The sequence below is a fragment of the Zonotrichia leucophrys genome, chromosome 12, assembly GCF_028769735.1.
Source record: "Zonotrichia leucophrys gambelii isolate GWCS_2022_RI chromosome 12, RI_Zleu_2.0, whole genome shotgun sequence".
NCBI lineage: Eukaryota > Metazoa > Chordata > Aves > Passeriformes > Passerellidae > Zonotrichia > Zonotrichia leucophrys.
The window spans coordinates 16,172,019-16,199,275 of record NC_088182.1 but is presented as its reverse complement, the minus strand read 5'-3'; the positions used below and the strand labels follow the sequence as shown (position 1 = coordinate 16,199,275).

The window sequence follows — 27,257 nt, the reverse complement described above, 5'->3', positions numbered from 1 at the left end:
ATCTTGGGTAGAGTCAGGGAATAAGAGAACTGGTGACTGCCCAACAAACAGGGCCTGGGACTTTGGCTTTTTGTAGGTGACTTGTGGGTTGGACTTCCTGCAGAAGCTTGTTTCCCTTTAGCAAAGCACTGACACCAGCTTCTGCTTGGACTCTCTCCTGTGGAGTCAGAGGGACACTGTGGGTTCAGAGCACCTGCTTTTTCAGTTCAGAAATGAATGCTTCCTTCCAAGATCTCAGTCTGGGAGCTATAGCTGTTCCTGACTCCTTGCTGTTGTTCTTAAATGTGTTTCTTATTTTCTCAGGAGTATGAAGTGCATGAGTGCCTCAAGCAGCTCCTGATGTCCCTGCTGCGGGCTTACAGGTTCTCTCCCATCATCCCAGACCTGGGATTACAAGTGAGTTTGCACTTCTGAATTCCAGGAATCTGTGACTAGCCAGCTTCTGTTATGTCCCCATGTCCAAAGGTACATGATGTTTGGGATCCTGTAGTTGTTTGATCCAAAGATGGCAGTTTTGTCACACTGTAGCCTTTGGAGAGTTGTATGTTCTGCAGATGGAGTCACTTTTGCTTCTCCTGTTTTCCTAGATCCACTACCTCCGGCTCACCATTGCAGTCCTGAAGCATGAGAAATCTAGGAAATACCTACTCAGCAATGTTCTGTATCCTTTGTGTCTCCTCCTGTCTCAGTTTTCCCTTCCCTCAGTAATGCAGCCGAGGACACTTCAAGGACCTGTAGGTCCAGGGAGGCAGAAGCCACCTTGTCTTGAGAGTTCATTTCTCAGATCTCCTCTGCCTGACACCATTTCCTACAAATGCTTTGAGGGCAGGCAGCAGTGTTGTATAGTTCACATCCTGGTAACACACAGGAGCTCATTTCTACCTGACTGACCTCTAATATCCCTAGAGCAAAACCACTTTCAGAGCAGTCCAGCCCTGTGGTAGCATTTGTGCAGCTGCTGTGACAGCTGTGTGGGGCTTCTCCAGAGGCCTCTGGATCTTGCAATGATAGTTTGGAAAGGAATCTGTCACTACAGCTCTGGAGACATGCCCTGTCCCTTCTCCCAGTGCAGCTTCTGTGCTTGCTTTAACTCCAGCACAGCTTCGACGTGCTCCGTTCCGTTGTGTTCTTCTACATCAAGAGCCCTCTGCGTGTGGAGGAGGCAGGTCTGCAGGAGCTCATTCCCACCACGTGGTGGCCAAACCGCTTCACCAAGGAGGTGAGTACAGGCACTTCCACCCAGGAGGCTGAGGAAATGTTCTTGCCTGCCATTTGCATCTTTTTCTGGCTGAGGAAGTTGGGTGGCCCCTATTTCCAGCTGTGTTAGCACTGGTGGGTCCTACAGTTTGAGAGTTGGAGCTTTTCCATTCCCCTGTCATCTTTTTTGTCCCCTTAGAGAGTATGTTTGAGGTGTGATGCTCACCCAGGGGAGGGGGGACAGATTTCTGTGGCAACAGATTTGGAAGGGAACCTCAAAGTATTTAAGGAATTGATTGGGGTGTCCTCAAAAGATCTCCTGCCATTACTCATTACAAGGCTGGAGGAGACCTGTTTAGGTGTCCTGCCAGCTGCAGTCACACACTGGCACATTGTTTCAGGGAGTCTCTGCTCTCCATTTTGCATTGTTTGAGGGAATCTCTGGCAAGATATTTTCCTTGTGCATTGCTCTCCTGCTAATCAGTGTCTGTGCCCCATCCAGGGCAAGGAGAGTAAGGAGGTGAAGGAGGAGAGTGCTGAGGAGAGGCTGAGGCGTCGGGCGTATGAGAGAGGCTGCCAGCGGCTCAAGAAGCGCATTGAAGGTTTGTGGGGAGGGAGGGAGGGAAGTTGCCAAGATCCCACACTTTTTGTGCAGCCAGGGGCTTTCTAAATCCTATTCACTATGTGAAGTACAGCCAGGACAGGCTGTGGTGCAGAGGTGGGGGCCAGCCATGCTCTGTTCTGATGGGACCCCACTGCAGCCCCCCAGGATGGGGCAGGAGCAAACCTCTGCATTGGTTTTTAGCTATGAGTGAATTTCCTGCTAGGTAGTGGAGGAGAAAATTCTCAGTGGTGGGATTGGCTTTCTGCTGTCACTGGTTCTTCCTGGGCCCCCTGTGCTGGGGAGGGAACCTTTCTCCTGAGGACAGGGTACTGCAGCTGGGGTTAAGAGGGGGAGTTGCTCTCCAGTGCTGGTTTTCTGATGGCAGATTTGTGTCCCCCTTTTAGTGGTGGAAGGTCTCCAGGTTCAGATTCTGAAGTTGCTGCTGAACAATAAGGACAGAGGAGGGGTAAGCACTCTGTGGGTCTTTTGGGACAATATCTTCATGTGATGTGCTTTGTAAATCCTAGATTTACCACCTGATTTTTTTTCTTCTGCCAGGGGGAAGCCTCCAGGTACATCTTCCTAAACAAATTCCGCAAGTTTCTTCAGGAAAACGCCAGCAACAGAGGGGTAAGTGAGAGGGCTAGCCTTCCTGCAAGTCTGACCCTGGGAGCTTTCTGCACCTTCAGGCTGGGAACTCTGCCCTTCTGGCCAGGCTGCTGCCAGTAGTTGATCCACTGAGGTGTAGATATGACAGGGAATGAGGAGGGGGAGATCTGAGGCTAGAAACCAGGCAAGTTAGGTAAGTCCTGTGCAGTGATTTATAGGAAAGTGGTCCTTGGGGAATCTTAGGTGGGAGCTGAATATCCTCCTATAGCCCCTCAGGGAGTGTGGCTGTGGGGCTGCTGGCTTTGGCATCCTCCTCACTCCTGGGTGACAATTGTGCCTCTGGCCCTGGGTCAGGCTGTTGGCCTGAGGCTTTGGGAGGCAGGCATCCACTGTGTAGGAAACCCTTTCTTCACCTGCATCCCTGTGTTCATCCCCATCTTTCATGATGGATTGTGTGTTATCCCTCATCCTCTGTCAGACCAGTGACAGAGGTGTCCCAGAGGTGGAAACTGCTGCCCACCATCAGGTCTGGGCTCTCTGCCAGAGCTGTAAGCTAGAGATGCTAGCAAGGCTGAGTACACAAAAGTTTCTGCCTGCTCCATGTAGCCCTTTGGCCTGAGATGCACTTTCACACCTGGCCTGATGCTGGGCTCTCATTCTTGCCCTAGAACCTGGCTGTGCTGTGCCCCCCAGAGTACATGGTGTGCTTCCTGCACCGGCTCATCGCTGCCCTGCGCTACTTCTGGGATGGCCACAAAGCAAAGACCCCAGGTGCCCTGAGCAGTGAAGGTGAGGCCTGGGGGAGAGGCTTTGCAGGCTTTCCTGTGGTTAGGACAAGGTTTGCCTCTTGGCAGTGCTTTCCAGGATGTTGGAAATGTTATGTCTCTAATGAGTGCCTGAGCCTTCTGTCACCTCGGGGAGTTCCTGTGTGCAGATCTGTTGCAGTCAACATCCAGATGTGAGACTTGCAGAAGGACACCTGGACTGTTTGCTATTCCCCCATCTGCTCTGGAGCAGAGTCCACTATTGTCTGTGGGGCTGTGGAAGGGCAGCTCAGTGATCCATCAGGCAGAGTTTTGGGGAAGATATTTATCTGATTTTGGAGTTCCCAAACTGTGGAAATAAGGGGAAACTAAAGCAGTGCCAGTTGTTTTCCCACCCTTAGACCCCATTGGTATTCCCTCTCCTTACTTTAGGCTGACCTTTTCTCTAGACTCAGTGAGTGCCTTACTGTCCCTGTGGGACGAAGTGGCAGAGCTGGAGTAGCCAGGGGGAGAGCTGCCAAGGTGTCTGATGATCCAGTTTGCCCCGTGACTGTGGCTGGAGGGAGGAAGTGCTGGCACTCTAGTTGATAACCATTGGTTGCTCCTCTTTCTGCATGGATCTAATGCTTGCTCCATTGTGGAAACCACCTCTGCCTTAATGGCCTGTGCTTTTATTACAGTGAAAGTTGTTCCTAAATGTTAGTCCTAGCTGTGGGTCCTGGGGTCTGCTTTTGGAGCCCTTACATGACTTTGTGCATCCTTTGCATGGAAAAAAACACATCTCCTCCTCTGTTTTAGAGGCCTATGTCCCTCCTCAACTCTTCTATAATGGGAAGGTGGATTATTTTGACCTTCAGCGACTTGGAGGTCTTTTGTCTCATCTTAAGAAGACTCTGAAAGGTAAGTGCTCTCATTGCCAATACCTGAATCCAGGTCTTGGGTGGAATTCATGCAAGACATTCCAAGCAGGGAGCTGTGGGTAATGAATTTTGATTAAATTCAGGGAGAAGAAACTTGAATTTTAATGAGATTCCAATTACTTTGAAGAAGACACCACACCTCTTAGGTGGAGTGTCCTTTAACAGTTTACTGCTTGTATTCCTGAATTGGGCATGTGGCAGTTGGAGGAAGGGAAGAGTCTGGGAATATCCTCTAGTACTGGGCAGGGAGGAGCAGCCCTGTGTACCTACTGCAGCTGTGTGTTTGTGTGCAGCACACTCCTCTGGCACTGGGCTCCCAAAGCCTGCCTTGTGCACAATCAGAAACCCTTTGGCATTCCCTTGGACTTGGCTTGTCTCACCTCTGAGCCAAAGGTGCTTGCCTTTGGCTCAGATGTCTCTTCTCCTTCCCCAGTGTGTTTGCAAGATGAGGACAATTTTCTCTGTCTCACGTTGATCCCTGGCTGTTCAAGATTAGATTACTTAGCTTGAGAGCCACATTATCTCCTCTGGTTTCTTACCAAGGTGTCCTGGCCAGCTGTAAAGACAGAGCCATGGACTAAAGAACACATTCTTCAGGCTTTGTACAGTGTAGCCATCAGCATAGGCTTCCTCTGGGTGTGAGTCTCAGTCCTGGTGACTTAGGGACGCATCATGGGACAGCATTGAAGAGCTGGAGGCTTAAAATATGGTCTCAGGCAGAGAGTTGCCAATCCTGCCCTAGTCCAGTTTGGCCCTTGTCTCCTGGTTCCTCAGTTATCCTATTTGTAGCTGGTAGGACCAGGAGCTGAAATGGGTCCTGGGAGGGCAGCACTGTTGCTGCTGCTGCTTGGTCTCTGTTCTTTTTGTAAGGGTAGATCTGTTCCTTGTAAGGAAGCTTGGGACAGGTGAGCTTGTTCTGATAGTGCATCCAACATTTCTGGCTGCTTCTCTACTGCTGAGAAGCAGGAAAGAGGATGAGTCTTCCTCATGGTAAGAGAAGAGTGACTCCTGCATTCATCTCTGCTTTGGTGTGCTCTGTGCAGATGACCTGGCTGCAAAAGCCAACATCCTGATCGACCCTGCAGAGCTGCAGGCAGTGACTATGGATGATCTTGATGAAGATGAGGAATCAGCAACATCAGCAGCACAGGTGAGTTGGGTTATTCACCTGCAGGGGCCCTGATGCTGGGGCAGCAAGTTGGGCCTCTGGCTGGAAAGGTTTTACTTTACAGCAAGGCAGGATTGGGCCAGGACTGTTACCAGTCTGTGGGCAACCAGGTAAACATCTGCACTTGGATGAGAGTCACTGGAGATCAGTGAGGTCCTGGCTGCACCAAGTTTGAGCAGCAAAATTTTCTGTGCTCTGCTCTCTCACTACCACTGATCTGAATGTGCTGCCTCCCCTCCATGGCAGCTCTTGGTACTTGCATTTGGAAAGGTGCAAGACAACTGTGCACAGAGCAGGTCTGCTGTTTGTGCCTGGCATGTGCCCTTGGAGGAAGCACTTACCCATTGCTGCCCTGCCTGCTCATCTTCCAGTGGCCACTGTGCATCTCTGCCAAGGTCCTTGCAGGGTCAAGGGAAGAGCAGCAGGCAGCCAAGCACAGCTGGAACTGTTTCTCCCTTCATTTCCTTCCAGTCCCAGCGCCCCTCTGCCGCCCTGGCCATCGGTGGAGCTCTTGCCAGGCCTGCCTGGCTCAGCTCCCCCACCCTGGGCCGGGCCAACCGGTTCCTGAGCACGGCAGCCGTGAGCCTGATGAACCCGCGGCGCCCCCTGGGAGCCCTGGAGAAGATCAAAGTGCTGTCACTGCGTGCAGAGCAGCGCACACGGGAGGACAGTGAGTACTGCTGGCTGCTGCTGTGCCACAGCTGGGCCCTGCCCTGCCAGAATGGCATCCTCCAGCTCCCCAGAGGAAGCAATCTCCTTACTGCCAGCATTGCTCCTGCCCCTTCCCAGGGCGTGCTGATGCCCTTTGCCATCCTGAGCATGACACTGGTGATGTTTTCATCCTCTGTGTGTAAGGAGATGCTGCCTTGGTTCCTCCAAATACAGTGAGACTTTGTAGGAAGGCAGTTCAGAGGCAGCTGTAGCCACACTTGCTCGGAAGACAGGCTTGCTTGGTCCACCTAAACAGTAACAGTGCTTGCAGCAGCACTTGTTACTGTTTGGGTGGACCAGGCAGGCCTCTGAAGCATGTACAGGGCTTGAGCAAGTGGAATTTGAATGACTTGGGTCAGTCTGAACAGATCTGACAGGTCAGCCTGATGGAGGCAGCAAGATGAGAATGCTGTGGTAGTGTGGTATCTAGTGAATCCCATGGGCTGGGAAGAATCTCCATGTTACAGAGGCACAGCAGGGCTTTGGCTTTAGAGAGGAGCAGGCAGAAGCTGAGGTGCCAAAATGCCTTGCTAAGAACTCCTTTCCTGTCTTGGGAATGCATTGCAGTTGAAGGCACCCATGGAAACGATGGTCTCTTACTGGGCAGACCCCCGGAGGAGCCAGACCAGCCCATCACTGAGAACTCCCTCCTGGAAGTCCTGGATGGGATAGTGATGATGTACAACCTCAGTGTCCACCAGCAGCTTGGGAAGGTAAGTGGCACATGCTGTGCAGGAATCCATTGCCCCAATGCCCATGCTTGTACACAGACTCTGGTTTCTGCTTATTTAGTGACTGTGTGTGCCCTGTCCTTCTGCCAACCTCCACTGGAGTTCTGGTTGCGTGCTTGTATGTTTAGGGGGGAAAAAGCCTTATTTACTGCTGAAATCTGCTGCTTTTCAGATGGTTGGTGTGTCAGATGATGTGAATGAATATGCCATGGCACTGAAAGACACAGAGGAAAAAATCAGCCGCTGCCCAAAGAGGGTGAGTGTCTCTGGATTCCCAGCTCTTACCAGATTCCAGCTTCCTTCTCTGGCAGGGTGAAGTCCTGCTGCCCAACTGTACCAGCATCTGCATCAGGCCTTGTGGGCTTCAGCTGAGACTCATAAGTGCTTTTTATAGCACTGATTCCCACTCCCTCCACAGAAAAGCTACTGACCCCTTTCCCCCCACCAGTGCTCCCCAGCTAGCCCCAAGGTGGTTCACGCTTTTGCATTGTTTGTTCAGCATTGAAAAAGAATGCTATAAATGGCAGTGACATCTGCCCTCACATCTCTGCACTCTTTTCAGAGGAGAGACATCCATGAGGAACTGCTGAAGAGCCAAAAGGTCTTCTCTGAGAAGCTCAACCACCTGAGCCGGCGCCTGGCTTGGATAAATGTCACCATTTATTCAAAGGTGGGCAGGAGCATAACCTGAGCAGCTGAAAGGAGAGCAGTGAGCCTCTGCCTCTCTGCTGCTTGGCTCACATGTCACAGGTGTCATTTTCCTGGTGTTGAAGCAATGTCAGTGATCTCTGGGGCTGCTTTTTCCCTTGTTGTGTATCAGAGACTCATTTCTAGGCTTAGCCACTCTCCTGTTCCCCAGTGTCCCATAGTGATCAGCCCAGTCTGATCTGAGCTGTGCATGGTGCTCTAGGCTTTCCCTTAGGGCACTGCAGACAAAAGGGTGCAGATCAAAGGGAGATTCAGCCCTCAAGACATGTCAGAGGATAGAGGGTACTGTGAATCATTTCCCTGAGCTGTGTGTCACAGGGGATCTCACTACTGCAGCTCTTCTTGGAATCTGTGGGATCAAAGTCAAGGGAGTTCTTGTTCAGGTGTTCTCCCCTTCCTCACTTGGTTCCCATACAGAGTGTGTATTCCACATTTACTAATGCAGTGGCTATTTGCAGAGGTTATCCCCTTTCCCCCAAGTTCACCATTTTGCATAAAACCTCTGGTCTGTTTTCCCACAAGCAGTTCTGCTGATTTTTTTCTGACTTCCATTGCCTTGCCCTATCTCTCTTTGTGGCTTTTGTGTGTCCCAGGACGTGAACAGGGAGGGGAAGAAGAGTTCTTATGAACACATCTGGCAGAAGTGCAGTGGCTGATCCTGACTCATGAGCTCTTTGCTCATCCCCTCCTTCCCTTCTGAGCAGGATTGCAAGGCAAAAGCTCTCCAGCTGCATTAGCATAGCCTATGGCTGCCAGAAAACAATCCTTTCTTCCCAGACTGCTCTGGAAAGGCTGAGGGGCATCACCAGGGTGCACTGCAGGTATCACTGTGCTGGCCCACGCAGAAACACTGTTCATGTCTCTAGATGATCCATTGTCATACTAAACCAGGACTGCAGTGTCACCTTTCCTGATGAATCAGCAGCATCTGGGACTGAAGGTTACAGCCTTCCCTGTCTGTGGTTTGTGCTGCTGTCCTGGCCTGCATGGCCCACAGGGAGAGCAGGAAGGTGCCCCAGGTGAGCTTGCAGAATGTGGCTGCACTGAGGAACCTGTGCCTTCAGGGCTCCAGCTCACAGTCAGCTCAAGTCCCTGCTCTTTCCCAATGGGGGCATCCATCCAGCAGCTCCTGCTTCTCTGGGAATTGTGTGTTCACTGGAGGATCTCATCTGTATGATCACAGCTGCTGCTGTTGGAGAGATGGAGCCTGGTTCTGTCTAGGGGTGCAGTCCTGCTCTGTGCTGAGGTGTCAGAGCATGGTAGGGGCTGCTTCTTCCTGGAGGGAATTAGCCACTGGTTTATTCTGGGGGGATTCAAAGTTAGAAAAAGGGAATGCTTAAAAACACTCATAGTTTTAAAGCACATAATTCTGCCTTCAAAACGTCCCAGGAGGAATTACAGCTTATTTTATTGCAACACTGTATTTATCTATCTCACTGGCTAATCACATCTTTGTGTCCTCTTGGTGTAGGCTTTCATCTAGCTTGCTAATACCTGAAATTATGTTTGAAGTTGTCAAGTCTTATAGCCAAATGCAGCTTTTTCAACCTTAATGTTGTTCTGCACAGTTGTTTTTTATCTTGAAAGTAACACTTTGGCTGAGATGTGGGTCAGTGTTGAGAAAAAGATGTGTGTTAGTCAGTTTAGTTGATTTGTACTAGTTCAGCCTAGTTACAGAATAAACCCATGAAAATCTCCCAAAGATGGTAACAACATACTTTAGAAAAGACATTAAGCAAGTGAAATGCCTTATCTGCACCTCTGAATTTAATTTTTTCTTAAATTAGAAGTATAACCCTTCTCCATCTATTTTTATGCAAGTAGCTATTGCTTATGCTATTTCTTGGCATTGCAGGATATGAAATAATATTTCCTCTTTTTATGGCTTTGGTGGCGCCCATTTTTATGGTTTAAAGTTATGTAGATGACCTTAAATTTCCTGTTTTTAATTTAGGACCCTCTGATTTTTGTTTAGAGAGACAAGAGGCTGATGTTCCTCAGGACAGTAAATCTGGTTGAATGGCTGGCACAGAACCTGGAGGGCTGTGGCTGCCTCTTGCAAAGATCTGAGCTGGTGTGAGCTTTTCAGCCTGTTCCCATTTAATCCCCACAATGAACCAGCTTTATTTCCAGCAGATTTCTGGAAAGTGCCAGTGCCTGCTTTCCTTTAGCAGTGTCCTTGGAATCAAAAGTCACATGCTTGTTTGCCAGGCCTGTGTGGCTGCACATGCCCTGGTGAGGAGTAGTGCTTGGAGCACAGCTCTGGTTACTGAACTTAGAGCAGTAAGATGTCTGAGCAAGGTCTCCAATATGGGGATGTTTCCAAGTGTGATGCTGGTGGCTGTTTCTCCCAAGAGGAGCTGTCAGCTGACTGGGAGCTGTGTTCTTCCTGGCAGGAGAAGATGCAGGATATCTACTGGCTGCTGCGCGTGTGCATCCGCACCATCGAGCACGGCGACAGGACGGGCTCGCTCTTCGCTTTCATGCCAGAATTCTACCTCAGCGTGGCTATGAACAGCTACAGTGCACTCAAGAACTACTTCAGCCCTGTCAACAGCATGGAGGAACTTCCAGGTGAGGGGATGGGGACAGCTTCCTGATTCTGGCCTGATAAAATCTAAAGCAAGACACATGACACATCCTTGTGGTGAAGTGGTAGTTGGCATCTTCCTTTCTGTGTCTGTCCCTGGTTGTGGTGTGCTGCCCCAGTGCGTTGTCTGAGCTTGGGGCAGGTGGTGAGCTGTGGTCACTGTGCTCAGGTAGGGAGCCCATGCCTTGTGTGAAGCTGTCACAGGGCAGCCTGTAGTGAAAATCACTGGCAGCTATGGATTGTGTTTCCAAGGAGGTATCAGGAATGGGCTGGGGTGCTGTAAGATGTGATTGCCTCAGTAATTTCTACCACAGCCTTCTGCTTTCTGGGTGGGAGAGGATGTTCCATGAGTGCAGAAATTTTGAATTCCCCTGGGATTTGAAGATGTTCCTATGGAGATGATCATCCACTTGATGCCAAGAGTCTGTGTTTAGGTGGATTCTGTCTGTGCACATTCTGTGCTTTCCTGGCTAAATGACCTCTCTGAGCTCTTAGCAAATAGTTCTGTGCTTTCCAGAGCCCGTGAAGGTAAGAAAAGCTTCTGTTCCCACCAACAGGACATAGCTGAAGTGCTCTTGTTTGGGCAAGAGCAGACTTGAGCAATTTCTACAGAGCATGCAGGCTGAACATGGCTTTTCTGCATAGACCTAGGGTGTTCTTTATGTTGCTCAGCCTCTTCAGCACCAGACACTTCTCCCTTGCCATCCAGTTCTATTGCATGGTTTTATCTTTCCCTGAATAACTATTTCAGTCTCTGCTCTTCTGGAAGTGAATGTGTCTTCCCAGCTCTCTCTTTTGACAGCTGGACACACAGCTAAGCTGCAGGGAGCTGTAGCAGAAATTCATTCCATGGCCTGTGCCATGTCCACAGGAGCAGTAGGACCACAGGGCTGCCCCTCAGGCTGTTGCCATGACCCTGCTCCCTCCTTCTCTTGCAGGCTATGAAGAGACCCTCATGCGCCTCGCTGCCATCCTGGCCAAGCATTTTGCTGACTCGAGGATTGTGGGCACAGGTGAGGCTGCATTCCTGTGCTTTTGGGGTGATAATGCCACAGGTCTGGCCAGTGCCACTGCCAGTGGCTCAGCAGGCTTCTGCTGGGATCTGTCTGCTGGATCTGTTCAGTGCCTGTGCCTCTACATTGAAAGTGAGGCTGGGTACTGTCCTTACCCTGCTTGTGTCAGGGTAGGCACATGACCTAGGACACCCTTTTGAGAGCAGGACTGTGTCCCAGCCACCTGCATATCCAGTCTGGGCTTCCTTCTTAGCTGCTTGAGCCTGACATGCTCTCCATGTCAGCAGGGACAGTGTGCCTCCCCATGAGGGCCAGTGCCTGCCAGGCAGTGGCATTGAGGTGCTCCCTGGCGTGCTGTGTGTCCCTGGGAGCCTGGCCTAGTCCCTTGTCATTCCTCCCCAGACATCCGGGACTCGCTGATGCAGGCGTTGGCCAGCTACGTCTGCTACCCCCACTCGCTGCGTGCTGTGGAGAGGATCCCAGAAGAGCAGTAAGTGCTGCCCTGCCTGTTCTGGGAGCTGGGGCAGGGCTGGGGTGGTGGCAGGGCTGGGTGAGCGAGCAGGAGGGCTGCCAAGCACCACTGAGGGTCCACGAGTTGCCAGCAGGGGGATGGAGTTGATGTGGGAGCCTTCTGTCACCCTTTTACCAGAGTGGCTTTGCTCTGCCCCAGCTTCATGGGTCCTACTGTGAGTGCTGCTCAATCTCCTGTTCCCAAACCCTCTGGGCTGACCTGTGTCCCTGTCTGGCAGGAGGATCTCCATGATGAAGAACCTCCTGGCTCCCTATGAGCAGCGACCCTGGGCACAGACCAACTGGATCCTCGTCAGGCTGTGGCGGGTGAGCATCCTGCATCCCTGCCCCTCTCAGCACCTGGGGCTGCTGGGACACTGACCATTTCACTTCCCAGTAGCAGCAAAACTGTTTTTCAGCCTCTAAGATCTTTCCTTCCCTCTTTTGCCAGGGCTGTGGCTTTGGGTACAGATACACACGGCTCCCACACCTGCTGAAAACCAAGCCTGAGGATGCCAGCCTCCCCAGCCTGCAGAGTGAGTGGGGCAGGGATTGGCACTCAGGGCTGTCATGGGGGCTCAGGGAGTTCCAGCCTCTTCCTTAGCAGCTTTTCCTGTGGGCCAGGCCAAGCTGTTGAGATAGCTGCCAAAGGAGGGTGTTCCTGGCCAAATATCCAGGCCTGGTTTTTACAGCCTGGTCATCCCCAGCCTCTCTACTGCTGATTTGGGCATGCCAAATGATGAGTTAGATCAATCAAAAATAGGGGTTCTGCCCTCCAAAGGAGAGGAAAGAGGCCCAGGACTGCATCCTTACCAGAGTTTTGGCCTGGGAGAAAGCTCTGCCATGTGCACAGTGAAGACCTGCTGTGGGGAAGAGCTGTTGTGTTTGCCAAGCAGCAGTGCCCTGTGAGAGGGAGGGGGTGCCCAAAGAGACAGGGCACTGTGTGAGTTTGCAGTCAGGGAGTGTTTTATCCTGGCATCCCTCAGAGCCTGGCAGGGCCTGTCCTGCCTTGGGCACTGCAGTTTCTTCTCAGCACTGTCACTGAGCTGAGGGGCTTCTCAGCTCAGGTGTGGCTGAGAAAGATGTGGGGAGAAGTTCCCTTTCTTGAGCTGAAGAACATGTCCCCAGCTTTACCCTCCCAGGTTCTGGGCTTGTGTGGATCCATTCCTGATGCCCCTCTGCTGTGGAAAAGGCTTTGTGCCAGACTTTGCTCCTGGAGAGCTGCTCAGGAGTAGGGGACAGAAGGACAGGTGGCACATGGAGGTGTATGCTGAGCCCTGTCCAGGGAGCTGCCTGTCTGTTCTAACAGAACTCTTGTTCTCTTTTCTCTCTCCTGCCCATGGTGCCCAGGGGATCTCTCTGTTGCTAGTTTCCAGAGTAAGTTTGTTGTGTGACCTTCTCTTGTCTGGTGGAGTAGCTTTAGAGAGCTCCCTGCTTCCCCTCTTCTGCCTAGAGAGACCCGTTGTAGGCAGAGAGCTTCACAAGGGATTGTTTTCCTCAGTTCCATCCCTGGGAGAAGCCAGGGGGGCTGTGCTCATGTGTCAGTCTCTGGGGCTGCATCATGGACCTGCTCTTGCAGCTGTGTTAGCAGGGTTACCTGTGGGGTCAGAGCCCTGCTGGAGGGGTTCCTCTCATCCTTGGATGAGATGGAGCAGCCCTGGCACACATGCAGGAGGGATCTCATGGCTGTCCCTCACTGTCCCACTGCACAACCAAGTGGCTGTCACCAGTCCTGTGGGGTGTAACTGAGCTCAGCCCACCCTGGGGAGCTCTGGGGCAGCAGCAGAGCTGCTCAGCTCTCCAGGCCTTGCTCCACACATTGTGTGGCTCCACAGAGTCTGAGCCTGAGCCCAGAGTGGCCCTGCTGCCTTCTGGGGACTTACTCTTGGGAGGGCTATTTTAAGGCTCAACCAAATCAATAATGAATGCTGATTTAATTGAGGAGGGACAGGGGACTCAGAGGTGTCCTTGAGATGCTGCCCAGGGAGGGAGGAGGAGGTGACCCCCCCTTCCCCTTCACACCCATCAGTCTTCACCTTGTTGCAATTTGAGCACTGGCAGAGTCAATGGGACAAACTGCTGAGCTGAGGAAATCCCTGCTTGTCTGGGTCTGCTGCTGCAGGCCAGGCTGAAGGGAGTGTGGGCAAATGCCTCTTCTCTGGTGCTCCAGCCTTGTGCTGCTTTTGGGATGCTTCCTTGGAGGGCTGCACAGCTGGGGGAGGTTTGCCAGGCTGCCTCACAACATCCATGAAGCACCCAGAGCACAGGGTACCTGCTCTCCTCTGCTGCCTCTTGCCTGGGCTCGCTGGGGGTGAGCAGTGGATGCTGCCTGGCTTACCCAGGGGGACAGAGGCTCAGAAAGGCCATCTGTGTCCCTGCTTGTTCCTAGAGTTATTCCTTAGCTCCACTGGCACTGAACTGCTCTCATGCAAGCAGAGCTCTGCCTCAGTTTGGCTCCTGAGAGCAGACAGGGGTAGTTGTGCTTGGTGGTGCTGCAGGGACTTGTTTTGTTTCCCAGGGGACAGTGTGTGGCAGGGCACTTGGCACATCATGCAGGTCAGGGTGCCTGCAAGAGGAGCATTGACTTTGGTTTCACCAGGACGTGTTGGCAGGGCCAGGTGCTGCCCTGGCACACACAGCAGGAGCAGCAGTGGTGGCTCCGTGCTGGCCCAGCCTGGATTGGCAAAGCAAGAGCTGCAGGGTGGCTTCAGATTGCATCACAGGGCTGCTCTGCCCCAGCCTTCTGCCCACACAGCCCCAGGTGGAGGGAGGGTAGGTGGGACCATGAGATCATCAAGCTGAGATGTTGTGCAACACAAGCCAGAGGGTTCACTCATGTCCCCTTCCCAAGTCCAGCAAATTGCCTAAGCTGAAGGGGACTTTAAGGAGGTCCCATCTTGATCTGACAACACCAAAAGCATCAGCTGGTAGTAGGTGAACTGTCCAAGCCCTTCTGATGGTGATTGCTCACCCTCAGAAATAAATCCATAGCTTATGATTCCTGATGGGAGCCATAGCATGGTTTGGATTGGAAGGAACCTTAAAGCTCATTCTTGTTCCACCCCCCTGCCATTAGCAGGGACACTTTCCACTAGACCAGGTTGCTCCAAGCCCTGTCCATCCTGGCTCTCAACACTTCCAGGGATGGGGCATCCATAACTTCTTGGGACAACCCTCACCACCCTCACAGTAAAGAATTTTTTCCTGATATCTAATCTAAACCTGCTCTCTCTCATTTTGAAGCCATTTCCCCTACCTAACCTCACCTTCTGCCTTCCACTGCTGCTGCCCTGCCTTTCTCTGCTTTACAACATTTTATTCTTCAGAAGCACTTGTGTACCAGGGTAAACTCATTTCTTGCTCCTTTTCAGTGGGGAAAAATGTGTGGCTTCTTCTTATTATTCAGGAAGGGGTTTTGCTTTTCTGTGAGCCCTGTGGGGTGTTCACCCTTGCCACGTTTTTAGCAGCCCCAGAGGTTCTGGTGCCATGCAGGTGGGAATTTTCCCTGATGTGCTGGTCATGGAGCCAAAACTCACATTAGCCTGTTTGCCAGGGCTTTGCTTTGGAGGCACACAGGATCCCAGGAGGCCTGGGCCATCCTGATGCCTCACACCCAACCTCAAGGAATGTCTCAAGGTGCTGCCTGCTTTGCTTTGCCTGGCCCTGCAGCCTCCCCTTTGCTCCTCTCTCAGTGCATCTCTGAACACTGAGCTCACAGATACAGCTGGAGCCTTTCAAAATCTCACATTGCTCTTGGGTGGAGCTGCTTTGCTTCTGAATCTGGTCCATCTGGGGCTTTCCTCTTCTGTGCTCAAGCTCTGCTGTAAATGCTGCTGTGTCCAGAGACCCCCTCGGGCTGCTGACCAAGAGGTCTCCCAATTAGCCCTGTTAGAAATCTTGCTGGGTCATTAGCAAACTATAAAAGTACATAATTACCTTCCTGTAATGAAAGTATGTGACTGCTTCTTTACCATTATCTAGTAGGAGCACTTATTGAAGGCTTCCACTTCGCCTGCTTTATTAATTTTTAACTCTCTCTAATAATGGGCTTCTGCTACTGTTATACTTTCTGCCATTACTACTTCTGTTAAATAATTCTGCTATATTTTTTCCCTATACTTGAAAAAACTTTGCATTACTTGGTCAGTCAAGGATGTTTTTTATGTCTTCTCCATTTATTACCCCTTTTTCTCCTTGCTTTTGCCTACCATTTCCTATGTTTGATTATGTTCACTTTACCTCCTGTGTTTTAACTTATGTCTTTGCTTCATCATGCTCTCAGTGACCCTTTTAACCCAGGTGCTTGCTGGAGCACTGGGGCTTCTGGCTCCCTCATTATCTTCTTCAAGAACTCAATGTTTTAATTCACCATTTCCCCTACCTAGATTTTCTTTTCCTCTATTCTGTTTATATTTTTTCAGGGAAGTTTCTGTTGTGGAAACATCAGATGTATCTCCAACCCCTTGGTTCCACGCTCTGTTGCCCACATTAAATGTATTGAGGTCAAAACTTCTGGCCTTGAAAAACTGCCAATTTCTGTTCCAATGGCTGATGTTTATCTGCCATAGCGAAGGCTAAGCCTTGATTGAGTGGCTTTTGTGTTAGGGAGGTGCAGATTTTGAAGCATTGATGATTTCCTAGTGCCAGGATCAAGATAGTTTCCCCATCACTGAGTATCCACAGGCTGCCTGTGAAATGCCATCCCTGCCTGCAGTGGCACATAAGGGATGTGGCATTGCCCAGGAGGGCAGGGGTAACTCAGGTGGGTGGGAATGTCCCAGCAGAGATGAAATATTGCAAATAAAGATGGGCACAGCACCAGGACTGGGGTTTGCATACCAGTAATAATTACCTCTTCTGGGAACTTGTGCAAGGAGTGAAGCTGTTTGTGCTGTGTTCCAGCGCTTGTTCCTTACATTGCTTTCAAAGAGTAGCAGTGATCTTAGCATCTTTAGATTCAGAATCCTCTTGGGATCAACAAAAGCCAAGGAAATAATTGTTTCCTGGTGTTAGGTTTAAAACCTTCAATAAACCTATTTACCTGTGGAGAGGTTTGACAAAAGGCACCAGTTTTAAATGCTCTTATAGTCTGGCACAGTCTGCCAGCACCAGGAAAAGTATTTAAGAACCCAGAATTGCAGAATCACATCACTCATTAAAAAAAGACTGAGGAAATAGTCATTGACTAAAAATCAGGATAAAGCAAGTTATTACAAGCGTGGGACCATCCTTCAAAAAACCAAAGCTGCCTTCAAATGAGATAGACTTTGGCTGGGCAGCTCATCCTGGGATCTATCCTGACTTGCAGTGTTAGTAAAAGAGGCTTTGGCAGCAGACCAGCAGGACAACAGGCAGAGTTCTTCCATGAGGAGTGGTGATCTCTGCCTAGAACTGCTTTGGTGCTTGAAGGCTGGAAAGGGACTAACACATCAGCAGTTTTAACAAAAAGCAATTTTACATGCTGAAGGAAGGCTGGGGAAAAGAAGGCACAGAAAACTTAACCCTGTTAAGAAGACTTTTCAATTCTGAATGAGTGGGAGAGAAAACATGGATAGAATTCAGCATCACCAAGTGCAGAGAGGTGGAGTAAGAGTGTGCTGTGCCCTTCACTCATCACTGGCAGAGAAGTCAAGGTTTGCCCCAGCATTGACTCCTGGGCTTCTCTTGTGCCTCAGGACAGTTCCTGAGGGTTATCCTTGAACTGACAACCTATTGTCATCTTCTAGAGAAGAGCAGCTTGATGTTCAGTCCAAGGACAAATTACACAACAGGAATTGTGAGGAAAGCAAACCAGAACAAAACCAAAACCACATTATGCCTTTGTGCAAATCTGCCACGTGCTTGTGGTTTGGATGCTGTGTGTGCTTCTGATTGCACCTCTCCAAGGAAAACGTGGGAGAGGTGTTGGGCTTCAGGGAGCTGTGGCAAAAGGGACAAAGATGGGACAGTTTCAGTGGGAGAAACTGCACTGGCTGGGGCTGATCCTGTTTAAAGGACTGTCATGAAGGTGTGGAATCACAGCTAGCTGGAGGAAGTGACTGGAGAGGAGCATCTTGCTGTCTCTACCACCAGAAGGAAGGGGTTACAGAGAATAAATATTAACAAATAAAGCAAGTAGGAGCCAAGCTCCAATCTGAGTTCCTCCTGCTACACACAGCTGAACTGTGGAATGTTGCTCTGGGACATGTTTAATGCTAAAGGGTTACACAGTTTCAGAGGACTCTGGGCAAGAAATCCCCAGAGGAGCAATAAATATGTAAAAAGGATGTCTGGCTTGGCTTGTCCCTGAGCCACGTGTAGCCAAAGGCTGGGAAAGTACATGTGGGTGGGAGCAGGACATCAAAGACATTTGTTGTGATGAAATCCCTCCCAAAAATGAGCTTTTAGGCAGGATCAAAGCTGGGCCACTGGCCTGCTTGGGGTTATTATGCACTGTGAGATTCAGTGAGTGTCCTCCATAATAACAGAAGTTCACTGCACTTGCTAGTGGGTATTCACAGAATAATTTGTCCTGTTTCCATTTCAGATGACAGCCTCCTGTCATCCCTCCCTGGCTTTGCTAATCCCAGCTAGCAATCTGCCTGTAGTTATGCCTTGCTCCTTGATCCCTATGGATGTGGTGGAAGTTGTCCTGTGTTTGCTTTGCCACGCTGCCCTTTCAAGAAGGCTGCAACCCCAGAGAGCTTCTGCAGTCACAGCACAGCTTGTTCCTCTGGGCATGGCACTCCTGGTGCTGCCAGGGTTTCCACCTGCTGTTTCTTATAGCTTCTAGTGGAGAAAAATGTAGTTAGATTGGGATTTTCCCCTATAATTGGTAAATCTGCTGATTTCTCTTTCCAAGCCCTGAGTTTTGGGGTGAACTCCACTACCCTTCCCTTGTAGTATTGAATGTTCTGTGAGCCTCTTGCTGACAGTGTGTCCTTCTGCTGGTGAGGAGCATCTGTCCCATTTGTGCCCCCTTCTTTTCCCCGTCCATCCATGGGGGCTGGTGTCCCACACAGCCCTGACTGTGCTTCCCAGATGCTGGGCCTCACCTCATCTGTGGTCTTCTTGATAATGAGGAAGTCCAGAAATGAGATGCCACAAAACCAAGGGGATGTGTCTGTGCTTGGGCTGAACCTGGCTGGGGAGTGTGGGCAGCTCTGCCTGAGCCTGCTAAGGGCAGAACCAGCCTCAGCTCCATACAGAAGCCTCTCAGGAATGGGATTTACTGGATACCTTCCTCCCCACACTCAGGCAGACAGGCACAGCCATGTGAGGCTGTGCTGGCTCCAGGCAGCTGCTGCCACACTGGTATCAGGAGCAATTAATGCTGAGCTGACCACGGGCCTCTGCAGAGCTGAGCAGGAGGGATGCTGAGCTGCAGGGCAGTGCTCCTGTGCATGTGGGCAGCAGCAAGCACAGAGGGCTCTTCCCTGCCTAATTCAGGCTGGCATTGGAAAGAAGTGCTGGGAGGCCCAGCAGGCACAATCTCTGCTCAGAACAGTCCTTGTGCCAGCTCCCAGTGTCCTGCCATCTCTGCTTACTGTAAGGTGTAGCAGGCTCTGAGCTGGCTGGGGCCCCATGGAGGGCCGAGGCTTAACAATAGGAATTGCTAAATCATGATGAAATAGCAAAAGAAGCCCCTCTCTTCCACCTTTCAGACCCCAACTTATCTCTGTAACCCCATAGGTGACTTTTCCTTAACCCCTACTATTGGACAAGTTTTTATCCTCTTATACCCTATAAAAAGGGGCTGGTTTAGCCCGTTCTGGTTAGAGGAGCCATTGCTGGAACCCTTCACAGACCCCTCAATGAAACCATCACTGTGGAACCCCAGGATGTTTTTCTTCTCCTCTCTCACATCTGCTTCCCCACTAGCCTGGGCACCTTAGCAAGCAAATGGCTGGAATCCTAAGGGAGCTGATAATCACTAAAGAGCTGATATCCTTTGGGCTTGCTGAGGTGGCCAGGGGCTGAGGGCAGCCTGGGTACTCAGACACTCTGTCCCTGTGAAGGACTGAGCTATCTGCCCGTGCTGCCTGCTCAGGGCAAATCAGCCCAGCAGGGAGTGGGGATTAGTAAGGCACAAGGCAACACTTCCCAAGCCCAGGGCTGGTCTCTCAGCCTGCCCTTGCCCCTGGCTCATGGCTGCCTGTGCCCAGGCCCTGAAGCTGTGTCTGTGTGGTTTCAGAGCCGTGTCCCTCCACCCTGCTGCAGCGGCACATGGCAGATCTGCTGCGCAGCGACCGCGACCTGGCCCCCAGCTTCCTCAACAGCGTCCTGAACCAGCTCAACTGGGCCTTCTCCGAGTTCATTGGCATGATCCAGGAGGTGGGTGTGCCCAGGGCTGTGGGCTGCAGCACTCCATGGGTGCTGTGCCCTGCACACACCTCAGGGCACAACTCACTGGGCTGGGGGTGGCAGCCCTCCTTTGGGAAGGGGCTCCTTTTGAAGCTGTCTCCGTTGCTTGGCAGATCCAGCAGGCAGCAGAGCGCCTGGAGAGGAACTTTGTGGACAGCAGGCAGCTGAAGGTGTGTGCCACCTGCTTTGACCTGTCGGTGAGCCTGCTCAGGGTGCTGGAAATGACTGTCACGCTGGCCCCAGAGATCTTCCTCGACTGGAACCGCCCCTCCTCGGAGCTGCTGCTCCGCAGGCTCGCCCAGGTACCCTCTTGTGTGGAGAAGCAGCATCTGGAGGGGCTTGGGGACCCCTCTGCCCTCCCTGTGGATGTGTGGTGAACCAGGGGCTCCTCTTGCAAGTGCTGTAGTACTTAGAGGTGCTGCAGAACAGGTGGTGTTCCCTAAAATCTCTGCATATCCCTAAAATCCCTGAATATCCCTCAAATCTCTCCATATCAACTGCTCCTCTCCTTTGCAACTGCTCTGGTCACAGCTGGTTTCTACCTCTGCTGGGAGGGAGGGTGACAGCTGCTTAAATCTTCCTTATGAGGTGCCAGTAAATGCTGAATGCCTGTGACAAGCAGTGCCATGAAATGTGGAGAGAAGGTGTGATATTTCTGGGTGAGGAGCTGTGGAGAGTGTAGCTGTTTTCACAGGGCACACACTCCAGTGTTTGGGCAGGCCTCTTGGTCCTTTATCCCTTAGTCCTAGAATTTGATACTAAATGTCTCCACTTTCCTGCCACAGTGACTGGGACAGCCCCATTCCAACTCACAGCTCCCCTTAGGCTCCAGTAAATTCATTTATTTTCTAAAGCATGAGCAATCCTGGAGAGCCCTGAGGGCAGCCTGCCCTTGTACACACTGTGTTGGTGCAGAGCAGTCAGATGTACCTTGGCAGTACCACAGAGGTTCATCTTTGGGCTCAGGGCTCTGAGCAGATGAAACAGAGCAAGAGGTAGCAGGGTCTGGTACCATAATCATGAGGGAAGTGCTCAGCTGAGTGAGGAGGAAAGTGAGGGGCCCTTAGCAGGTGGCTTTGGCAAGCTGGGGAATGTGCAGCAGAGAGTGGGGTGCTGCAGCTTCCTCCTTGCTTTGCTGCTGCTGTTATGAAGCCATGCCCCAGCACTGACCAGGCCCACAGACGGGTGCATTGTGCTGCTGTTGTGCATTGGGGCAGCAGGAAGAGGGATTCTGCATTTTAGAGATGGAGCTCAGCTTGCAGCAGTTCTTCAAGCCTGGAACAGTCCCTGCTTGTCCCAGTGGGGGTTCGGGTGAGAGCTAATGGTGGCTAATGAATTGTGGTCACAGCTGATTCCATCTCTGCAATTGCTCTCTGCACTCACCCTGTGCTTCAGAGCTGCAGGTCCATCCTGCTGCCAGCTCCAGGCAGGGCAGGACCTGGGCTGTGCTTCACCCTGCTGACTCTGCTTCTGCCCAGGGCTGCCAGCTCACCCTTCACAGGCTCTGGCTGTCCTGGGGCCTGTGGCTTCTGCTTGCCAGGGGCTTTTCTCTGCAGAAAGACCTTGGCTTCTGCAGGTGGGAATTCAGGTTTAGGTGGGAGGTGCTGACATTCAGGTGTCTTGACCTCAGACTGACTCTTCTCTGGGAGGTTTTGGTTTGGTACAACCACTGTGATGTGGTACCAGTCCTTCCATGCCAGGGCCAAGCTAGATGTGTGCTGTGAGCCTCCCTCTGTGCATCCTCTGTCTCTCAGGCACTGAGTCTAAACTATAGGGACATGCTGCCCCAAAGCTCTTCGGATGCTGCTCACAGGAAGGAAGGCCCATCCACAAAATACAAACCCTCTCTGCTTTTCCCTCCACAGCTCCTGAACCAGGTGCTGAACCGTGTGACAGCTGAGAGGAACTTGTTTGACAGAGTGGTCAACCTCCGTCTGCCAGGTGAGTGAGTGCCCTCTGTGGGAGTGTGCCCTGGGAGGGAGGGGTGCCTTGGGCTGAGGGTTAGTGCACAGCTGGGTGGGATCAGCCCTCATACCTGCCTGCTCTGCCTGTCACACAGTGACAGAAGCTCTGACCTTTCCCTTTTGCTTCCACAGGGCTGGAGAGCGTGGACCATTACCCAATCCTTGTGGCTGTGACAGGGATCCTGGTCCGGCTGCTGGTGGACACTGATGTTCAGGGGTGAGTGCCTTTTGCCTTCCAGAGCACGGGGTCTCTGTGTGTGGCACTGCTCTGGGTGCTCAGTGGGGCATGGGAGGTGTGCAGGAGCAACATGGGGTGTGGAGACTAAAGTGAGGTGAAGCTGATGAGTGTGGAGCAGGCAGAAACCAAAGAGCCACATTCCCAGTGTTGCTACTGCTGGGTGCAAAGCCCCTTCCTGTGGTGGTGGAAAACCCTTGTGAGAGGTGGCTGTGAGATGCTGTACTGCCAGCACATGTGCACCTTCCTCCTTGGGATGGGGCTGGCACTGTGTGACAGGACAGCTGCTGGGGGAAGGTGTGGGTGCTGCGTGTGACAGAGCTGTGCTGATGTGTGACACATCACAGTGCTGCAGCACACAGGGATGGCTGGAAGGGAGCTCATTGGAGCTCCTTCACCTTGGACCCCTCTTAGGAAGGCATCAGAATGTGTGCAGAGCTCTCTGGCTGCCCAGACGTGTGAGACAGTCACCTCACACAAAGGTGAGACGAGTCTTCTCCAGGCACTTGGGTGATGCTGATTTTAAGATTAAACAAATCTTGTCTTCACAGTAGCCAATTAATCAGAGAGGCAGCACTAGGGGAGTGTTGTGGCTGGACAAAGCCACAGCTGACCTGATCATTTATGTGTCTGTGTCTGCTTGTACTGAGCCCTGCAAATAGACTTATTCAGACACTGTGCAGCCCTGCCCTTGCTGTCTCCCAGTGTCATTTGCAGGTGTCTTGCCTGGTCACTGTTTGCTGCAGGCTGCTGTAGGAGATGGGGCTGTTCTGTCTGTGCTGCACACCCTGCTTGTTTTCGTGTTTGGAGCACACAATAGTGTCTGGCTTTGCAGGGAGCAGAGTCCCAGCTGGCCGAGCAGCTCAGCCCTGCAGCCACTCTTTCAGCTCCTTCTCTCAAGGACTCAAAGATGTACACAAATATATCTAATTATAACCTGCCTCCCGTGGCTGCTGCACCCCTCCTACAGCCCCAAGTGTGACAGTGTCAGAACCTGGGCACAAGGGCATTGATCAGTGGCCTTTCTGGGCTCTGAACAGAGGTGGGTTTTGCTTGCCCTCAGAACCTTGCTCTGTGGAAAGGGCAAACATCATGAATTTGCTGCCACAACTAGACACTTCTTCCTGAAGGGAAGGGGGAGGTGGTAAAACCCTTCCCTGCATGCCAGCATGAGAAGTCCTTCCCTGCCTGTCTCTCCATTGAACATGTGTCCCAGGTCAGGTCACTTGTCAGCTCAAAATGGGGAAGGGGAAGTGGAAGGGTTGTCCCTCAGTTTATCACACTCCAAAGAGCACTGATGGTAGTGGGATATCAGTCACATCCTTCCTAGCCTGCAGGGAATCCTGAAGAGACACAAAGCTTCCAGACTCTGTTCTTCCCCTGAAAAGCCTGTTGTGCTTTGGGTTTGTGAATTCCAGGCAGGCAGTGTCATCACCAAGAGGCACTGTCCCCTGTGTGCCACATCCTTCCTGCCTCAGGCTGCACCATCACAAACCAGAGACACTGTGCTCCAGGGAACTGGCAAGTCTCTGATGTTCAAGGGCTTTGTAGTCACTTCCCTGAGCACTGGAAAGGAGAAATAAATGCAAAATAGTGGAATGATGTGTGAAAAGCATCGTGTCCTTTAGGTGGACCTGACTGAGCAGAGAAGCAGAAGGTGGAACAGGAGGAAGCCCAGGGAAAAATATCCATGAAGCAAAATTCTTCTGTGTGATTTTGCAAAGCCATCACTAAACCTGAGGTTTGATATGTCAGTGATCTATAAAAGGCAGGCAAATATTGCAGGGGAGCCACTGAGGTCAATCAGGACAAAAGAACCAAGGCAGGCAGTGTGGAGACCCTCTAGTGAGCAGAGGGGATGGCAGAGACCAGGCAGAGATCACAGGCTGTGTCAGGGGAAGGGAGCACTGAGCCCCCACAGCCTTGGCAGCACTCTGAACTGAGGCCTGGGTGTGCACCCCTCTTAGAGAGCTGTTCTGCTCTGTGCAGCCACACTGGGAAATGGCAAACAGAGGTGGGATGGACAGAACCAAAACACTGAGGCTTTTCTGCTTAGCCCTGGTTTCATCCTCTGTCCAAGGCACCATCCCCACAGGCTGCTGAAACCTGGGAGGTGTAGCTGGGGTAGGAATCACCCAAAACCCAGGGAATGGGTGTCCATGATGGCTGGCCCAGAGCACAGCAATGGAAGCCTGTGTATCCAGGTGCATGAGTAAGAGGAATGGAACAGGAGAATTCAAACCTTCCTCTTCACACTCTCATGGGAGATGATTGCCATGGCTGAAATGATTTAAAGGGTCCTGTGTGTAACCAGGCTCTCCAGAGCAGACCCATTCACATCAACTCATCTGTACACAGCTTTCCTTTTTCCTTTCTCAGTGCAGCAAGCAGGATAATAGGACAGGCTTTAGTCCTTCCCCAGAAGCACTCTGCCTGGGCAGTGCTGCAAGCTGGTAGAAATCTCTCCCAGGTGCCATTTGGTAACTCCCAGATTGAGAGAAATCATTAACAGAGAGATTTTCCAACCCACATTTGCATATAGGAACATCCTGTGGGAATTACCAGGGACAGGGTGACTCTGACTGGATCCCTGTGAGGAGCCTGTGCCCCAGAGAATGAGGGCAGGGACAGGACCCTGGGAGACCTCCTTGCCTTGGCTGTGCATTTTCTGGTTGCCTCTAACCCAGTAAGCAGACACTGTGCCAGGCCCTTGGTTGGAAGTGCTGCAAACATCTGGGACATGGGGAATGGGCTCATCTGGTGCTGAAGGAATGAACTCTCATTTGTGGGACGAGAACATTGCAGTGGGAAAGTTCAGTAAGTGAGAGCCAGGGCCCTGCCAGCTCATCCAGTCGTGTTCTCAGGCTGCAATCAGATGCCTCAGCTGCTCCTTTCTCAGCACAGGACACTCATCCAGGCATTGAGTCCTCCTGCTGAGGACTCCTGGCATCAAGCAGAGCCATTAAGCACAAGGAAAGGGAGCATTGCCCAGGCTGGGCTGTGGGGAGACAGCTGATCCATCATCCCCGTGGTCCCTGGATGGAGCAGGCTGTGCTTTTGAGGGAGCAGAGGTGCATTTCCTGCCTGGCTCAGGCAGGATGGGCTGTGCTGCTCCTGGGGAGTGCCTCCTCCCACCCTCAGCTCTGAGAGCAGCACTGGGAGTGCCAGGGGCTGGCAGGGCCGAGGGCAGGGATGTCCCTTTGCCCCTTTGCTCCCTCTGCAGCCTTAATGGCTGAGCAGGGAGGAGAGGAGATCTGCCAGGCTGAGCCAGGAGCTGGGCTGGATCCACACCACACACCCTGGCTGTCTTCAGGCAGTATCAGCCCTCTCTTTGTCTGCTTGCTAAATAATTGAGCAGATTTTCTATTAAGCCTCGTTGAGAGTGAGCTAATGGAGCAGAGCTGGCCAGAGCTGGTGTCAGATCCTGGTGAGAGGCAGGGGAAGGGGGGAGGCCCAGAGGTGAGGCTGTGCTCCCCTGGGTGTGAGGGCAGGCTGTAACCAGGACTGCCTGTGTGGGAGGTGAGAGGCCATCCCAGAGTGGAAATGGGCTGGGTTGTGTCAGGGCAGGGCCACTGCTCTGCTCCTTGGGCTTCCCCATGCTCCCTCCATCCCCTCAGAGGCAGGGAGGTGATGCTGCCAGGGTGAGGAGAGGGCTGGGACAAGTCCTAAAGAGCCTTCAAGGTGCATCTCCCTTGGTGGGACTTCTGCATGAAGGATGGAGAAGGCAGGAGGAACAGCCCTGTGCTCACCAGGATGATGGTGGTACTGGCCATCAGAGCACAGCACAGGGATCCTGGACCAGAAACAGCCATGCTGAGCCAGTGGGATGCTGAGCAGGAGCCAGTGGGAGCTGGTGTGGTGTTGGGATATTTCTGTCTGGGTCTCTGCACTCCTCTCCTTTGCAAACTATGGATGAGGGCAGAGAGATGGGCTGGGAGGAGACAAAGGAGTTCCTGGGGCAGAAGGGTAAGGAGGCACAAGACTGGGTGGGAGAGGAAGGCTGAAAAGACTGCTCAGTTGTTTTGGGATCAGCTGCACTGGAAAGCTCAGAGGATCCCAGCCTGCAGATTCCTGACCAGCCTGGCCTCCCTCTGTGTGCTCAAGTGCTGCTGGGACCCTGGGGCTTGGCTGGACCTGTGGACATGGCAGTTTTCTGCTTAGTTCCTGTAAGACTTTGTAATTAATTTGGGATCCCCTAAACTCTAATGCTCCCTTGACAGTGTTGGTGTGCAAGTTGTGGTAGAAGGAGGGGCAGGAGTAGACATTTCATGGACCATACAGTCTAAAGGAGTCCTGGTACCTTGCCCTAAAAGGTAAAACCAAAAAACTCAGAAAAAACTCAGAAAATGGGTGATACTGCAGTTTTGCAGTGTGTAACGTTGGAGTGAGCATGAGCCAGAGCACAGAATTATTCGCTGTGGCCCTGGTTTCATGGTTAAAAAAGGAGTGTGGTCAGTGTTTTCACAAGCTGCCAGCTCCAAGTGCTGCATCCTGAGTGATGGGACTGCCAGGGCTCTCCCAGCCCCTTGGGGCTGCCAGGCACATGCTGGGAGGCTGGAGCAGGCCTTGCTGCTTTGAGCTCTCTGGAGAACTGTGAGCATCATTAGGGAAGGGATGGGCCCTGCCTTGTCCATCCTTGGTGACAGGGGACAGGATGGGACTGGCACTCAGTGCTCCCCCATTGTCCTGGCTGACGTGTGGGGTGCCAGAGGAGACGGGAGGCAGTGTTGGACACTGGTCCCCAAAGCCAGCCCTTATCCCAAAACCATCCTTATCCCAGAGCCATCCTTATCCCAAAGCCATCCTTATCCCAGAGCCATCCTTATCCCAGAGCCATCCTTATCCCAAAGCCATCCTTATCCCAAAGCCATCCTTATCCCAAAGCCATCCTTATCCCAGAGCCATCCTTATCCCAAAGCCATCCTTATCCCAGAGCCATCCTTGTCCCAAAGCCAGTCCTTATCCCAAAGCCATCCTTATCTCAAAGCCATCCTTATCCCAGAGCCATCCTTATCCCAAAGCCATCCTTATCCCAAAGCCATCCTTATCCCAAAGCCATCCTTATCCCAGAGCCATCCTTGTCCCAAAGCCATCCTTGTCCCCACACACGCTGGCACAGGCCCCTGTGTGCCCGGGCCAGGCAGATTTTGCTGACCCATTCCTCTGCCCTGCAGAGTCCAGGAGCAGGAG

General features: G+C 51.9%; 1 protein-coding gene across 2 annotated transcripts in view; it reads left to right on the top strand.

Moving 5' to 3' along the window:
* Positions 1-27,257, top strand: part of RNF123 (ring finger protein 123) — a 47,950-nt gene that overhangs the window by 13,326 nt on the left and 7,367 nt on the right. For both annotated transcript variants that reach the window (XM_064723649.1, XM_064723650.1), the window contains exons 14-35: positions 304-396; positions 588-661; positions 1,102-1,219; positions 1,700-1,799; positions 2,206-2,267; positions 2,360-2,431; positions 3,079-3,199; positions 3,973-4,074; positions 5,138-5,244; positions 5,734-5,932; positions 6,541-6,686; positions 6,877-6,960; positions 7,267-7,374; positions 9,809-9,986; positions 10,941-11,015; positions 11,418-11,505; positions 11,765-11,852; positions 11,977-12,061; positions 19,699-19,838; positions 19,982-20,170; positions 21,734-21,809; positions 21,965-22,049. In XM_064723649.1, coding sequence (XP_064579719.1) covers positions 304-396; positions 588-661; positions 1,102-1,219; positions 1,700-1,799; positions 2,206-2,267; positions 2,360-2,431; positions 3,079-3,199; positions 3,973-4,074; positions 5,138-5,244; positions 5,734-5,932; positions 6,541-6,686; positions 6,877-6,960; positions 7,267-7,374; positions 9,809-9,986; positions 10,941-11,015; positions 11,418-11,505; positions 11,765-11,852; positions 11,977-12,061; positions 19,699-19,838; positions 19,982-20,170; positions 21,734-21,809; positions 21,965-22,049 — 2,390 coding nt within the window. The remainder of the gene's footprint in view (positions 1-303; positions 397-587; positions 662-1,101; positions 1,220-1,699; positions 1,800-2,205; positions 2,268-2,359; positions 2,432-3,078; positions 3,200-3,972; positions 4,075-5,137; positions 5,245-5,733; positions 5,933-6,540; positions 6,687-6,876; positions 6,961-7,266; positions 7,375-9,808; positions 9,987-10,940; positions 11,016-11,417; positions 11,506-11,764; positions 11,853-11,976; positions 12,062-19,698; positions 19,839-19,981; positions 20,171-21,733; positions 21,810-21,964; positions 22,050-27,257) is intronic.